Source organism: Triplophysa rosa, linkage group LG1 (assembly GCF_024868665.1).
Source record: "Triplophysa rosa linkage group LG1, Trosa_1v2, whole genome shotgun sequence".
In the NCBI taxonomy this organism is placed as follows: Eukaryota; Metazoa; Chordata; class Actinopteri; order Cypriniformes; family Nemacheilidae; genus Triplophysa; species Triplophysa rosa.
The window spans coordinates 33,031,473-33,049,574 of NC_079890.1; the positions used below are offsets into that span (position 1 = coordinate 33,031,473).

The 18,102-nt window shown below is 39.4% G+C and overlaps 1 protein-coding gene across 1 annotated transcript in view; it reads right to left on the reverse strand.

Annotated features, from left to right (window-relative positions):
- Positions 1–1,581: 1,581 nt before the first annotated feature.
- mmp15b (matrix metallopeptidase 15b) overlaps positions 1,582–18,102 on the reverse strand; it is a 29,857-nt gene continuing 13,336 nt past the window's right edge. The window contains exons 5-10 of the mRNA XM_057338404.1: positions 13,977–14,138; positions 12,549–12,751; positions 8,769–8,907; positions 7,641–7,791; positions 6,952–7,070; positions 1,582–6,000 (exon numbers count right to left, since the gene is read on the reverse strand). Of these exons, the coding sequence (XP_057194387.1) occupies positions 5,537–6,000; positions 6,952–7,070; positions 7,641–7,791; positions 8,769–8,907; positions 12,549–12,751; positions 13,977–14,138 (1,238 nt within the window). The 3' untranslated portion in view covers positions 1,582–5,536. The remainder of the gene's footprint in view (positions 6,001–6,951; positions 7,071–7,640; positions 7,792–8,768; positions 8,908–12,548; positions 12,752–13,976; positions 14,139–18,102) is intronic.

Sequence of the window (18,102 nt, forward strand, 5' to 3'; positions counted from 1 at the left end):
CAGGTGCCTTGAGGAGGGGCAGGTGTTAAGTGTGTTTCTTTGACACACCAGGTGCAGATCTGAAAGCAATTACAGCTGAAAGTAAAAGGTTACTGGAATGCGTTCTGTGCAGTGTGCTTTCAATACTGTCTATTATTGTTATTATACAGCTGGAAAGATAAACATTTCAAACCGTGTTGTCACATGATGTCACTACGTATGCTATTCCAAGTACTTCTATTCAAAGTATCTGACCAGAAACCTTTTGCAATCTTACTAAAAAGGATACTGAATGAGGACACATTCAATAAAGCAAGTGGTTTGTAACATCTGAGATTTGTTTAATTACATTCTGTGATGCTTCGTTAGCTCACAATAACTTGCTTGAAAGCAAAACTGGCAATGATCCATAGTTTCCAGCACAGATGATAATAATTAAACTGATGTAAATTTAACCGCTCACTCGTGATATGTTGTTTCTGCTTGGATTGCCGCAGCCACTTCGTGGCACCTGTCCTTCATGCTTCAGTAACTTATACCCACTCTTCCTCACGTCTGTCAGCAGGCCTCTATAAATATTCCTCCCAGTCTCTCATGGTCCGTGCGGTCCCGCTCTTTCCTGAGGGAGAGGAAGCGCTGGCTGATTCAGGGTCCCTGATCTTTCTCCTGAGAGAGAGGAGAGCTCTGAAATGGGGGGCTGGGAAGGATAAGGATTGTTTAAGGTGGAGATCCCCGGACTTCTGCACTGTACAGGATGAGAAAAACCATGAAAGGCAACCGTAACAATGAACGATACGTGAAAGCGAGACGATGTTTTTTCATGCAGCGACTGGGAAAAGATATGAAAGGGTAAAGTCAACATGAAATGCTGGGAGTTGGTAACTCATATTGGTCACACTTAACAATAATTATTAGTTAACTAATTTTAAGAAATGTACCTTATATTTCGTAAAACTCACTAACAATTATTGGAAAGTGTTACTCTCATTTTACATCAGTAATATTCCATAATTTCAGAATAAAACTCTATATTTAAAGAAAAAATAATTGGTGCACCTTAGATCCAACTTATATATTATTACATATTATAATGATATATTATTACTTGTATATTAGTCTCAATCATCTGTACTTTATCCGAGTATTTTTTTACTACATTATAAAGCACATATCATACTTTTTACTACATTTCATAAATACATGTACATTTTTATACATTTAATATTAATGTATTTTTTTACTTAAAAATTTTACTTGAGTAAAAGTAAGGAAGTACTAGATATTGAATGCATTTAAGTATTAAAGGTAACAAAAAATGTATAAAATAAAATGTAGCAAAAATGATGATTTATGCATTTTAATGTAGTTAAGTCATTTTTTAAGTAAAAACAAAAATGTATAAAGAATGTGAACAAGGTCAATTTGGATTAAATCAGGGTAAATCTTGAATTCAAAATTTCTTAAATTCTTGAAATTCAAGATTAAAAAATGCATCGAAACATGTGACAAACCAATTCCTTAAGTAAAAGCGCATCAGCATAGAAAAATGAAATGGACATTTCTCAATTCAGCAGAGATTGGAGACTCGATTCTTTGAACATTTTTTTCTTTTATTACAGTTTACATGTCCAGCATGGATTGTTAAACACACTCAGATGTGACAACAAACATAAATGTATAAAATCCTCAGTTTCTACATAAGAAAAATAAATCAAAACACAAATTGGAATGTCAACAAGGTAAAAATCTAAAAACCGCAAAAGAAAATTATTAAAAAAGGTCCTATGTACATTTCTAAAAATGACCAAATTTAAGATTAGGAACTCAAAATATAACCAAACGAAATGTCATTATACCATCATTAATAACACAGATGAAGTGCTTACGAAAAACACTGCAGCACAGATTTGCACAGCATTGCATTGTTAGTCATTTGTTACTTGAATTTACTCAAAAATTCTCTGTCTACTTTTTAACAGCATGTTTTTGTCAGTTTCCAGTAAAGTGAGATTCCCTTCAAGACATTGTGCGTGCCCAGACGCATCGTCACACAATGGGACGATTTAAAAATCAAATCGACCCAGGACGAGAATATGTCCACGTGCTTACAATCACCGTCCAAAGTCTCATTCTGCTCGACTGACTCCACTAAGGTGAAAACAACACTATTGTCTCCACCTTTGCGCCTGCTTTGTTCAGTAAGCCAACAATACTTGCAGACGAATAATGAAACGTGGTTAATAAATGGGACGGATGTTTTTAGAGGCACGTCTGATCTAGAGCTTAAGTTTATATCAGGAAAAAACACACACACGGCCTGACTGTACCACACCAGATAAAATGCTCTATGAAGGCGGTCAGACACGGTCAGACATCGCACGGCTAGCATGATCCTGAGCGCTAATGATTAAGGTGTGACCCAAACATCCAGTGTCCGTCATTCACGCTCAAAGCCTTCGGACCAGAGGCTGTTGTTAAGAATGCTACTGTACGTGAGTGTGAGAGTTCATGGGAGGAAACGTTGTGACCCTGGCTGAGGGCCAAGTCCATCTTCCTGTTGGCCAGAAGCAATGTGCCCGACAATAATAAAGAGAGAGAGAGAGAGAGAGAGAGGCCATTGTTATAAGAGCCGGTCCAAAACTTGGCCTTACGTTGATTTGAGATTGAAAAAAATACTTAAAAACTACAGTATCACATACAAACAGACCGTTTTGATTATTCGTCAGTCATTGTCTACCACAATCTTGTTTACGTCATATTATGACCAAACATGAAAAAGAAAACAAGAAGAAATGCACTTTCATGAAATCTAGACTCGTGCCCGTACGGAAAAAGTACTGTGTTGGTACCATGATAAAGCACTGGTTTCAGATAATGTTTCCCTACCAAAAAAACATCTCCCGTTTTTTTTTTTTAATGTAAATCGCCTTCGTTTGACATAGGATAAGAAGCTGCCTATTCATCTACCACAGTATCACCATGAAGCTGTTTATCAAGTGGCATATTTGGAAAACACGTTCATAAAAGAGAGGCCTGAGTGAGCTCTGAGCTGCTTTTCAGAGATCCTTCAAGCCTATTTCGGTATTCCTCATTGATCTGGGCAGAAGAAGGGGATGGTAGAGGGCGCCGGGCAACCTGCGGAGGCTTTTATGTCTGATTAACTCTCCTCCGAATCTACCCGGACAACAGGAGCACGGCGGGGACTCATAAGCGACGGCATTCAGATCATGACCGTCCTCGCTCTCCTCTACCAATAATATTTATCAAAGGCCTTTATGCTCTACCTTTGTCTGACAGGCCAATATTTATAATACCACTCACCTTGTCTAACTCTCGTCCTCTGAGAGCAGAGAAACTCGATGATCGTGACGAGAATTTAGTTTGGAGGTGCTTTTAAAAAGTGGCAGCGATTTGTTTCTTAATGCTTTTTCGGTTGCGTCCAAATATACACGGAGTGGGTTAGACACTATGCAAAACACAACAGACCTGCCTGACAGCCATGTTAGGAAACTTGCCTAGTTTGTCTATTTTGCCTAGTAGATCACATCAACATAATGAAAAATGTGAATGACAAGAGGATTGCATTTCCGCCGCTGGTTAGAGAATGCTTTCCAAAAATAACCCGCGGCCTTTCGCAAAGTGGTCCGTGAGACGGTGTGGCAGCAAACGCATGTGCCAGCTACGCACGCTATGCAAGAAAGCAACGCACACTTACTTGATGGTCTAACACATGATGGAACACAACGACACATACTCGAGTACGCATCAGACCTTAGGCTAGCAATGGGTGAATCCAAACCGTTGCCTGTTTATTTCTCCCAACCCCTAAAATCTGCCCCATCACTGAAACAATCCCACAGTGACCTGTTAAAACAGAGTAAGCCCTCGTGCAAAGACTTAGTAGATCAAGTGTCTGCATCTTAACCCATGCGTTTGAGCTTGCACAGTTGTCCCTGCTCCTGGCCACCTTCTGCAGAGTCGTATTTCTGATAGGGAGAGATTTGGGGGTGGGAACATGTTGGCAATGCGCTTTAACCCCCTGCTGTTTTTAAAATGAGAGGATTATCTAACATTCCCAAAATGACGGCAACAACTGGCCGCGTCTTAGAATTTCTACTCATAATTGGGCCCCGAGAAGCTAACTTGAGTGTATTTTATTGAGTTTTGAATTGGTGCACGCAGCGGTGTGTTTTTATTAGTTCTTTTTATATATGTATTTATTCAGTCATTTGATTGAAAAATGTAAAGCTATTATTTAAATCGTTTAGATATTGCTCCATTGCCTCACCGAAGCCCTACAATGAATGCTGTCTTTTTGTCGCAAATGATAGAAATGTTATGTTCTTCAGATGACAAAAAATGACAGTCGGCACAGTATCATTGGATTGTCGGTAAATAAAAGTGAAAGAGGTCAGAGCGTCTCTATAGATATGGACAAAAGCACATAAAACACAATTGGCTGGCTAGACCAAGGTACTGTTAAAACAAGAGCCAATAAAATGGGACTTTTGTTATGGTCATACTTGGTAAGCAAAACCCAGAGAAAAGTCCCTACTTTACGATTTTGAAACAAAGAGCTACGCTGTTTTGGGTCAAATTTTGTCAAAAGCGACTGGACTTGGTTACAGGTTAGATAACTACATCCAGCTGTTGTATTGCTCATAGACTTGACATTCTACGTTAAACCTGGATGAGCGAAACATTTATTGACAAATGAACATACAGTGGGGTCCAAACCTCTGAGACCACCCTTTCTTATTAAACCTGGAGATAAACAGTTTTACGATTTAAAAAACGTTAATTTATGGCAAAGCAATAATAAATACACATGATTTTGCACATTTCAATCTAAGCAATCTTGCCAAAATCACTCTGAAGTCATGCTGAGATAATCATCACGTTTCGCACAAACGTGTTGAGTTCAGACCGCCTCCAACCATTAAAGCATAACCACAACAAAACGAAGTTTTAAAGACACCTAACTTAAATTGTTACGGCGAAACAAAAATGTAATAAAATATTCTGTATTGAATCAGAAAATCAACACAACACAGACGATTTTCATAAGTAGCCTCAAACCTTTGGACCCTACGATATATCCATATATCCCAATTTGAACATATGATCAACATGTTATGATTATCTTTACTGATGTATTATGAGTTGCCCGGTCAGTAGGAACATCACAGCTCAGAGCCCCAAGAAAAGATAAATGGAAACAGGAACACTTAAATAGACATATTCCTGTCTCGGTTTCCATATTGCTCTTTTTGACTTTCAATTTCTCCTGCAATCTGTTCCTCGTTTACTCTCATTGGAGATCTGGAGGTCTAACTGTTACTTCTAAAACAAAAGTCAATAAGAAAACCCCACAAACGGATCAAGAGAAAATCAAATATTATGTGCAAATTTTCTGATATAAATAGACTAATGGATGTTAGGAGAGCACCATGAGAAAAAGAAGAGTGAACTAAACGTGTGTATGTGCAAATAGTTTTTCGTTTGTATGCAATGGAAAGGCAGGACAGGGTATGGATCGGAGGTCAGAGGTGAAAGGTTAAACCCAGTCCTGCATCGAACGTTTGCAGTGCACCAAATATTTAGGCGCTCCTTTCCTCTGAAGTGTGTTAATGATGGCATAGATCAATCCCAGGATGCACAGCACCAGGACCAGGGGTACCGTCACCATGATGATGTTCATAGTACGCTCCGTCTCGTTTATCTTCAGAACCACATCCACCTCATTCGTTTTCTCTTCGGTTTCTTCTTTCTTGTCAACATCATTGGTGTTGTCTTGCTCTTTGTCCTTCTCCTTATCTTTATCTTGCCCCGCATCCGGGTTGAAAGGAGGCCGGTCGGGCCACTTGCGTCCCGGGTCCACATCGGTGTCTCTGTCGGGGTCGAGGTCCACGGTACAGCCCATGAAGTCTCTAAGAATGGATTTGGGATAACCCGGCTCGCTCTTCATTCTGTGGTTGTCAAATTTCCAGTACTTCGATCCCTTGTAGAAGTACGTATATGCTGTGTGAAAGAGAACAGGGTTGGGGAGTTTAGTGCATGAATGCTATTACGTCTCAGATGGCACAGCTACGGACCGCCCACAGTCCGATGCACACAAAACTGGAAAATCTGGCAGGCTCTAATCTGATTGGCTGACTTTACACAACTACCTAAATAAGGTCACACAGGGTTGTTCTATCAGTGTGCCCGGAAGTTGTGCTTGTGAGAATTAAATTATTTCAAGGTGAACGGCATCAAACCCTTCAATGAGATTTTGAGTTTTGTTTGAGGCACTTAGTAGCATATAAACTACAGCTGACAGTACAAGAAGAACTATAAATTCAGCTTTCTTTCCCAGTCTGTAATTGTGTTACAAATCCATTTCAGACCATTCAGATTCTGTACACAACACACAAAACACAACGATCAGACAGTCCCTTTCCTGTGTAAGTGGGCGGCTCTTGGTCAGTACGGGCTGTAATGTGCACCAGACCTTTTGCCTTTGGTCTATCTGTGCCAACTGACACTGAAAACTAATTGAACTCGTCTGTCTGTTCGAAATGGAAAAATTTCCAAATCACCCAGCATTTTTTTGTGGGTGCCTGTAATATTGACACAGTTTTGATTCGTTTTGTAAAAACAAAACTGTGTTTGCAGTAATACAACTTACCAACTGTGCACAAGTAGAAATAATTGCCTTTGGTATTTCACAGCCTGCCACGGATGTGGTCAATACAGCCACGATCCATGCGACGGCCCATGTAGTCTCGGAGAATAGATTTTGGATAACCCGGCTTGCTCTTCATTCTCAGCTAATTTTCTCAAATCACATCTCCCATCACTTTCAATCGCTCCTTTTTACTCGTCGGCTAAATAATCTGGTCCCACCCCATCTATCCTATACATTAAGCTAACAGATACAGGAAACCCCCTCCCCCATCCATTCTGTACATTAAGAGCGCAGCCACTCACCTCCATCATCGCTGAGGAAGGCCCCCTTGGGAGAGGACGGTACAGAAGTGCCCCACACACTGATTGGTTTAGGGTAGTCCTGATCTGCGGCTCTAGAGTACTCATTAAAGCGCCAGTACCTGTCATTTAGTAAACACAATTTGGGAATTACTGTAAATGCAGAATTTTATTAGGAATCATCATTGAAATGAAGCTATTTTAGAAATGGTGGAGAGAACCATTTACACCTGATATTATCATCCATCTCAGGTAAAAGGGTGAGTAAATTATGAGGGATTTTTTACATTTTGGGTGAATAGTTCTTGTATTTACATTTACACCAATTCATTTAGCAGACACTTTTATCCAAACATGAGCAAACAATACAGCCAGGACAGACATTAAAATGCAAGACAGACAGATGCTAGTCTAAAGTGGTCTTTTGTGCAGGGAAGCTATTTTTACAGTACATACAAAAGACTTCATGGAACAGCGATGGACTGACATAATGTAGCCATATAATCATACACCCCCACCTCAGATGTAATGTGATCTTGGGTGATCACTACAGAAGCACTTGAGACAAGCTAATACCAGGGTAAACTGCAGTCTGTCTCAGTTCACCACTTGTGGTCAAATCACCCAAGACAGAAGTTTGTACCAGGTGTAAACAGGGCCAGTACGACACCACAGAAAAACACAATCCTCACCAGTCTCCTTTGAAGAAGTAAGTGAATCCCGAAGGTTCCCACCAGATGGCCGTTTCGATCTTGTCATAGGGGATCTCTCTGCCATAGTCCATCAGTTCTTGAGGGTAACCTGGCTCCAGGTTGGCTTCCCTGAACAACCAGTACTGATTTCCTATGAGAGGAAAGTCACGGGGAAAGAAAGATGAAGGGATGCTGAGTTGCAGGGAAAAGAAGAGGCGGCAGCAACTCTCAATGGTTGACAGGTTTTCGCAGTATATCTACAGGGACTTTTCCCACCAATGACAGAGCATTACAGATGTGTGTTTATTCTCGTTAAAACACAAATCACTGCGTTACAACGCTGCGAAGATGCATCATGCATGCGGCTTTGGTGCCGTTCCCACATTCTAGCGGTCAAAGTGACGACATAGCCTTGCAGGAAGCCGTAACAGAAACATTAGCGCAAGTTTCAGTTTTTACGATTGTACAGTATGGCAGACACCAAGGCACCATCCTCACGGACCCGGTTTAATTCAACAGGCCCTTATCCAAATCCAACCTCTGCTGTAAGCATCTGTTAGAACCGCTAGCTGACGCAATGGGCTTGGCCTCACGAAGAACAGATGTTGCTTGCCGAGATTTTCGGTCCCCTGGTTTCCACTGAATGGCGGAAATTTGCCAATGACATCACTGGCCCTTTGCACATTTTGCTGCCAAAGTCACGTTTACTTTATGTGTCTGCCGTACAACACTTAAGGAACACCAAGACATCACTAAGTAGTTAGATGTCGGTGAGGTTTTGGTTTTAGTGTGGTTTGCCGCCTCCTCCAATTCAGGGTTAAGCTCCAAACCGCTCCGAAATACCGTCTCACTATGACTTATGCTACACCAAAAATGTCTTAGAACACTACCTGTGAAATCCATCAGACATAACTGTACGAGGGAAATCTAGGACTCTTCCTGTACTGTATGAAAAATGTCAAAATCAATGGCTCTTTTTAATACGACAAGCACTTTAATCTGACACAATTCTGCAAGCCTGGATAATGATCTCTCTCCGGACATAACGTTTTTATGGGTTATACCTTCAACATATTCACTTTCAAAGATCATGAAGCCATATAAGTGCTGAGTTAGGAAGGAAAATACCTTTGAAAAACACAAAGCGACCATCATGTCTTTCATACGCGGCGTCGATGTCCCCTGGCAGACCCCTCCAGAAGTGTCCAATAGGCATTGGGTAATTATCCAGGACTCGATTTCTCCTGACTCTCCAGAACCAGCGACCCTACGGAGGTAAAAGACATGAACAAGTGGCCAGACTCTTTCTGTCTGTACAGTGTTCAGATTCACTAGCCGAGTGGATGATCATAAGCAGTTGTGGAGTAGTTAGGAATCGGAGGGTTTCTGTTTTTTTGTTTAGACCAGAAACCAGGTTTATCTGTACATCTTCTTTACCAAGCCACAGTGTTTGCTCTTCAAAGCTTAAAACCTCAAAAAAAAGCACGATACTATTCACTTCATTTAAACAATTAATTTTGTTTTAACACCGTTGTATTAGGTTTTTTGTTCAAACACAGTTGCATTGTGTTAAACGGACTAAAAACAGTTATGCTTTGGCTTAGCTAAATGTTTACATTTTAAATTAACATGTTTCAATCAAGTAGATCGAAATAATATTTGATGCTTGTTCAATTTACTTAAATAAATCAAGTTAACACAACAATTATTTTGAATTTTTTTGAAAATTCTTTCATTAATTACTCTCTCTCTAGTTGTTCCAAACCTGTATAAATTTCTTTCTTCTGATGAACACAGAAAGATATTTGGACGAATGCTTGTAACCATACAGTTCTTGGCCACCATTGACTACCATAGTAGGAAAAATTACAACGTAAAAAGGGCCCCAGAACTGTTTGCTGACCTACATTCTTCAAACCATGTTTTTTAAATGATAAAGTAATTTTTCCTACTATGGTAGTCAATGGGGTTCAAGAACTGTTTGGTTACAAGCATTTTTTCATGAGAACACGGAATTTATACAGATTTGGACTCGAAAGTGAGTAAATAATGTAGGGCTGTCACGATAAACCGACCATAAATATCACGTGATTTATGCACCGCTTTTGAGTAAAGTACGGGAAAATGCTGCTGCATCCGAAAGCCAGAGGGCGCTCTCGTGCGGAAACTACAAATACGCACTGCAGAAGAAGACCATAACACGTTCTAGAATCTAGGAAATGCATATGGTCATCTTTTTATCACTGTTACTCAAGCCTCATCAGGTATTTTTATGATAATAAAGTATATTTATAATGATCATGTTTGACGCGTGTTGCTTTTTCAAATGCACATTATAAGCGACTCAAACTCGCACAGCTTTTCGATCGAGCAGCATTTCCTACTGATCCCATAGACGTGCTTCACGGACAAGCTACGCATTAAAAAAAATATCGACACATTGCATAACGCAGCCAGCTCGATTACAATAGGATTTAGTGGTATCGCGATAAATTATCGTGCAGCCCTAAAATGATGACAGAATTTTTATTTTTGGGTGAACTGTTCCTTTAAAGATGGATTCAAAATTTGGTATGCTGTTGCAGTGGTGTGTTTGGAGTATAAACTGAAGCTCAGCTTCGAGACAAATGTTAGGTAGTTTGGCAAAGAATTACAAACAACACATGCTTATAAAGACATATAAAGCAAGTCTCTAAAAATGAAACTTTTTAATGACACCTTAAAATGCAAAAATCTACCTACGCCTACGAATTGTAGTGCAATAAACCCTAACCAAATAACCCAGTATCTATAAAAAACACATATGCACATATTCTATAGTTTCAGATGACAATCCCATCATGTACACATGGACACAAACGCATTTGGTTTCTACTTTACATAACTATAATAATAATAATATATCATATAATAATCTCCTCCATTGCTCTGGATCCCTTCCAGAACCTTCAGAACATTTTAAACGGAGTCCAAATTAAAACCAGAGCCCAAAGTGCAGCCAACACGCTCTAAATTTATCTGTCTCCCTCCACACCCCAGAACAACTACTCACAAGCAGACATGCATGCACACACACACTTCAGTTTACAGACAAAGCACACCTCGTTCTTGCACCGAAACACATGAGGAAACTGGCGGGATTGCGCTACACAGGGAAGGGCTTTATTTCGGAAACCTACGAGTGGTGTTTTCGAGCATGTGAAATGCAGATAACCGGGGGTGGTCCTCCACTCAAGGGTATCTGATTGTTGTAATGGATAACTTGACCAATGAGGCCGGTTAAACAACACCACCTGCAGCAAAACCCTATTAATAATTGCCAACAAGCTGCGATAGAGTATAACATGTCGAGCTAGGACTGCCTTTGGCTCGGACATAGAAACATTTGCTGGTCTTCTCAGAGCCAAAGATGTCAGCAACAACTGTGAGGGAAATCTCACAAGCATTCATGGGTGGATTTCCCGTTGCGAATGCAATACTGTGAATCACAGGTGCTAAAGAATAGGGCGAGGTGGACATATTTAAACTTTATGTTGGTTTGACTTGCTTTAAAGGGATACTCCACCCAAAAATGAAAATTCTGTCATCCTTTACTCACACTCTTGTCATGTCAAACCTGTAGGACTTTCTTTCTTCCGCAGAACACAAAAGAGATATTTTGAAGAATGTTGTTAACTGGCACTCATTGACTTGCATTGGTGTTGTGTCCATCCGATAGAAGTGAACGAGTGCCAGCGCTGTTCCGTTACCAACTTTCTTCAAAATATCTTCTTATGTGTTCTGCGGAAGAAAGAAAGTCATACAGGCTTGAAATGACAAGAGGGTGAGTTAACGATGACAGAATTTTCATTTTTGGGTTAACTATCACTTTAGACAAAGGGCACTGATATCCTGGTAATTGACATCAACATATTTTTTATTTTATTTTATTTAAAAAAATGTTTTAATAAAGATAGATGCAGATTCACAGCCAGTAAGAAATATGTATGGCTAGTAAAGTTTCATTTGACAGGTTTATCAATTTTAGACCCTGGCTATGCATCCATTCAAACTTCTCCCGAGGCAAAACAATGAACCATCTAATGAAAGGAAAGAAACATGATCTAGTCCTCGTTTCTCAGATAAAACGAACCGAGCTTTCATGCAGGAACAAATGACAACATTACGTGACCACAAAACAGCAAACTCCAGCGAAAGACAAAGAGCAGATGAAGTCAGATATATCTCCTGATCAACTCCAGACTGCACTCTTTTCCATTTTATGGAGCTCCGCTGCTTAACAAAAACCAGCACTGGGGTTTTTTACAGCCCACTGCGTAACAGGGCCTGATTAAGAGCAGGCCGACCTCACCAGGTCTCCACCTGCATGCCAGGTCTTGCACCTGGAACCGTGCAGTGTTATTGTTTCACAGCCTGACCCGCTCTAATTCAGAGAGCTCTATAGCAAATCTTACAAAACCTGTCGAGAATGTCCAGCTCGTACTTCAGCACAAAATCCAGAGTACAAAGTAAGTTTAGGAAGATTATTTCAAAAGTGTATTTAACTTACAGCTCTCATTCTTATAATGCAAAAATATTTAAAGGGACGGTTCACCCAAAAATAAAAATTCTGTCATCATTTACTCACCTTCGAGTTGTTCCGTTGAACACAAAAGAAGATATTTTGAAGAATGTAGGAATGCAAGCAGTTCTGGAGCACTTTTGACTACCACTTTTTCCTACTATGGTAGTTAACGGGGTCCAAGAACTGTTTGGTTACAAGCATTCGTCCAAATATCTTATTCTTTGTTTAACCAAACAACGAAATTTATACAGGTTTGGAACAACTAGTAGAAAGTAATTCATAATTTTCATTTTTGGGTGAACTATCCCTTTAATAGATCAACCCAGCTAAAATCTCAAGCTCACCTTGAACACAAACATCTCTCCCCTGAGCATGGTGACTGTGTCGAAATTGCCCTCACAGATGTTTGGACCATAGTGATCGGGGCGATCGGTGGCACGTGGTCTTTCTGGCCTCTTTGGAGTGTAAGGTGGCCTGGGGCCGGGCTGGGCTGGTCGCCGGGGGGTCACGGTGGGGAGGGCCTGAGTGGGGGAACTGTTTGGGGGTCCTACAAAAAAAGATCAGTGAGCGATTACACAATAATTCTACAATTTAAAAAAATATATACATAGTAAAGTGTATATAAAAATGCTCTCTACTATATTGTGGTCCCTATTCTGGATATGGCTTAGGAGCTTCCTCGAATGTGTGGGAATTTTTTCCCCACTGTAGGGTTTCTAAAGGGATTAAAAATCTGTCATGATTTATTTACACCCTCAATTCTGTGAAAGATATTTTGCCCATACAATGGAAGTCAACGGGGTCCATTGTTGTTTGGTTACCAACATTCTTCAAAATATCGTCTTTTGTTTTCTGCAGGATAAAGGCATACAGGTTTGGAAAGACATAAGGGTGAGTAAATCATGAAAGAATTTTCATTTTTGGGTGAACTATCTCTTCAAGTATGAACAATATTTGCAATGCTTGACTTAGCACCAGTATTAAGAAAAAATGGTTTGTGAATTAGCAGGCATGAGGTAATACTGTAAACATTATCAAAGTCCACAAAAACTAAAACATTTCAGAGGCACGGCATATGTGTGGCAAAGTACGCAGACCACAAAAATAAACATTCTAAACTTTACACCATAACCATAAGCACCACTAAAACATTTTAGTGTAAACCAAAGCATATTAAAACACTTATATAAAGCTGTGCGACAAAACTAAAGGCAGACGGAATATACTTTCATCTAAAGCTGTAAATGAGCAGTCGACAAATCACTTATCAATAAAATATTAACAACAAGATGTTGTTCTAAACCCTATAATTTATGCACAAAATATGCTGAGAAAGTTTTACACAAGGTTTTAAAAACCCTCTAGCTTTTACACTGTTTATTTAAAAAGTCTGTAGCGAGACAAATTAACTGTTTGATTAGCAAACAATCCATGTAGTCTCTCAAGAATCGGACAAATTTTAAGTGAAATACAGTACGCCACACTGCAGGACACTGCTAAAACGGTCAACTACACAAATCTTCCTTATAAAGTCTCATTATACAATCATTTCTTCAGGATGTTGTCACTTTTGATAGGAATGGGTAACGGTCTGGGAAGCAGAAAATAATTGGGATCAGATTCGCACCCGCATTGGGCACCACGACTAAAATGTCAGAGCACACATCAATACCGCTATGCCAAGACTTAACAGCAACCTAAACGGTGAAAAACAACATAAAGCAGATACTGTATGTCATTTTGAAGCCATCACAAAGCATGCAGCAGCTTACCATAAATCTGCTGAACCCCGCGGAGATCGTCCTCAGGAAGTTCAAAGTTTTCCGTGTCCATCCACTGGTAAAAAGGAGCCATGATGGCCATGGGATTATTTGAGTGCTCCAATCCAAGGGCATGGCCCAGCTCATGCACCGCTACCAGGAACAGATCATTACCTGTGGGAGACGGATATTAAATATCACAGAGCGTGGTACAAAAGACCGCCGATGGTCAGCAATGAGAAGAGGAGATTTACTGAGGTCACTGGCAGGGAACGTCTGATACAACAGCTCATTAATCTTTATTCGCTCTGGGAGATCACAGCTGGACTTTATGTGCACTCGCTAGCTTAAAAACACATGATATACAGTACAGCGAATAAGTCAGAACATTAGATTCTGCTGCGAGTAATGACGCAGAGATGCTTAGTGAAATTGCTGCAGGGCCTAAAGTAGCTTGAGATGAAATAAGGACGGGGAAGCTATAATTACTTGACTTAAGTGTAAGCTGGATTTAGGGTTTTCCTGTGATTTTTGCTTAGTGTGGAGACTATGTGCACTTTAATGTCAACATGAAATTTATTATAGTATGCACTTGTCTGTATTAACTTGGATGACCGGCTACATTTGCCAAAAGTTGTATTGTACAGCGGTAAATGCTGTAAGGAATACTGTATGCCACACTGTTACCAGTTCAAAAACACATCATAATGTGACAACAACGTAAAATGCTATAATTTCCTATATTTATCATTGTATATCGTCTTTTCCTTCACTTACTCTCTTAAAAGTTGGAGGTCACACACTCTCTCTCTCACATACAGACACAACTCAGAGATCAGAAAGCAGAAAATCTTCAACAGACCCTGCGCTGTCACTGGGCTGGAAAGGGATTTGTAACGTGTTCTCTGTAAATTCTCCCTAGGGCTTGTCAATGCATATGGAAGGAGTTTGTGAATCGGTGTAGAACATTTGTGATTTTACCTTCAGACTGAGAAGATTGATGGAGAAACCAATGAGACAGTACTGAGACACTGCCTGATTTTAATCACGTTCTGTCTGGATGATCTGTGTCTCTGTGGGTGTAAATGGCTCGATTTCCGAGACAAGAAAGATTGATTGCTGCAATGATCCATTTTCAAGGTTAGTACTTTTGCCTTGTTTTCCAGCAAAAAGAAAAATCTACACATCCTAAAATGTAATTTACTTGAGTTTTTTTAATCCAATAAAATGTTGAGTGCCTAAAAGAAGAAATAAATTATGTTAATAGTGTAATGAAATAAATCAGTTTTTCATGTTATTTAAAGCTGCAATTTGTAACTATCACAATCTCGGTTTGAAACATAAATTTGAAGGTTCCTTTACATACTTTTCTTTAAAGGGACAGTTCATCCGAAAAAAAAATTCTGTCATGATTAACTCACCTTCAAGTTCCAAATCTGTTTAAATTTCTTTGTAATGCAAATGCTTGTAACCAAACAGTTCTTGGTCACCATTGACTACCATAGAAAAAATGATAACGGGTGTCGAACGTGCCCCAGAATTGTTTGCTTTCCTACATTCTTCAAAATATCTTCTTTTTGTTCAACAGAACAAAGACATTTATAAAGCAATTTTTCCTATTATGGTAATCAATGGTGGCCAAGAACTGTTTGGTTACAAGCATTCTTCCAAATATCTTTCTTTGCGTTTATCAGAACAAAGACATTTATACAGATTTGAGGGTGCGTAAATGAAGACAGAATTTTCATTTTTGGGTGAACTGTTCCATTAAATGGGTTGAAGTCAAATGATGTCAAACTTAAAATTCCTACAAAATCATACCTCAAATTAGCTTACTGTAATGAATCGGGGTAAGGTACTTGCAAAAAAACTGATTTTCACAATTAAAAAATTGAGCATTAAGTTAAAGGGGTCATATGGCGCGAATACGTGTTTTTCTGTGTGTTATAAGTTGCCCATGCATGTATTAGACACGTAAAATTGCAAAAATGTAAGTGTCGGAACAAAAGATGAAGTCTATCTAAAAGCGAATGCTCACCCAGACCTGCCTGAAATGCCTCGTGTAACCACACCCCCACAAATCTACGTCAGTTCGTGGTATGATTTGACTAAGACCCCCAAAATGTATACGCAAGTAAGGTGGGCGTACCTGTCAGTACAATCGCGTTGGAACCTGATGTTCCAAATATGGTAAGAGGCGTTACATTTCCGTCACACGCTTGCAGTATTCGACCAATCACTACACACAGGTTAACTAGCCAATCATAGCACACCTCGCTTTTCAGAGCGATGAGCTTGGTTAAAAATCTGCGCGTTTCAGAGAGGCGGGGCAAAGAGGAGATACAAACATGCAGGGTGTATGGAAAATACAGCGTTTTTGAACCTTAAATCGTGTATACACATTGCATTACATCTAAAACAAACGATAATATTCGTTTCTCAGCCGTGTCATATCACCCCTTTAAGTTTTCTTTCCTCATTATTTAATGTTTTTTTTACTGGAAAACAAGACAAAAAATCTTAGCATTACTTTTTTGCAGTTTATTACTCAGTACCCCTGACAGCTTCTATCATTAGTCAGTAAACCAAATGGCAGCCATCCACAGACATTATGAAGCCACCAGACAACATCATTTGAGCTAATGACGGAATCAAGATAAGAGCATTACAGTATAATAATTCTAGAACTAGAATGTTTAGATGATTGGTAAAAAAAATATTTGATTGTGTTGCAATGACCAAGGAAGAATAATATATTTAGTATTGTTTTAAATTTTGTTTTTCTTAAGTCATTTTCGGTTTGGTTTTTTGGCCAAGTGCATCCTGAATTTTCGGTATTGGTTTCAGCCCAGATTTTTCATTTCGGTGCACCACTAAGCCGTACAGTCTCTCCTAATGCAGTCAGACAGTTCATCAATGATGGCTTTCACAGACATCTCCTCTGTCGTTCAAAGCAACTCTTGTGTGAGGGCCGCGATTGATAAAACATGTAACTTCAGAGCAATGGAAGACATCTCTCCTCACAGCTGTGACACTGACCGACACTTCAACTGCAGCCAACAATGACCATCTTGTAGCCAGACGTTACAAAACGACGGAAATAAGCCACAGATTCCTTTTGAAATGCTTTATGTTGCATTAATATGAAGTTGTTTTTACAATGAACAGTGTCACTGACCAAATGGCAGGTTATTAATCATACATGTGATGGAACGTTTGGAAAAACCCAATGTCCCGTTCCATTTTGATGTAGTCCAAACAGGAAGAAATTTGGGTAAATTGAAATCTCAATGTCAAGCTCAAATCAACTGAATTCATTCATGTTTTTTATTAGACACTTCATTAATATATCTACAGTGAAAGCATCATAGTTATCAATAGTCTCTAGTAATGTCGGACCTCTCTATGCTGCATCATGTTCCTTACACAGTCAACCATCTGTCTGAAATGATGTCATCCACCTCCACAGTGTCATGAATAACTGATCACTGAATCTCTTTGATACAATAGTACATGAGTGCACTACCCAGCCACTTGGCATTTACAGTACATAACAAGAAACTAATCTTGCAAATGTGACCTTTTCTTGCTAACAAATTGAAGCAGTCTACAGTCGATTTTTGAGTATAATTATTAGAAAAACCCTGAAAGCAGTTATTTGATAGATACAGACATGCTCAAATTTGTTTGTACCCTTACAGCTCATTGAAATAATGCTTCATTCCTCCTGAAGAGTGATGAAAAGCTATTGCATCATGTATACTTGCATGCCTTTGGTATGTTCTTAAGCAAAGAAGCTGTGGAAAGAGATGAATTATTGCTTATTCTACAAAGATAAAATGGCCTGGACACATTTGTTGGTACCCCTTAGAAAAGATAATACATCATTGGATTATAGTGATATTTCAAACTAATTAGTTTCTTTAATTAGTATCACACATGTATCCAATCTTGTAATCAGTCATTCAGCCTATTTAAACGGAGAAAAGTAGTCACTGTGCTGTTTGGTATCATTGTGTGCACCACACTGAACATGGACCAGAGAAAGCAAAGGATAGAGTTGTCTGAGGAGCTCAGAAAGAAAATAATAGACAAGCATGGTAAAGGTAAAGGCTACAAGACCATCTACAAGCAGCTC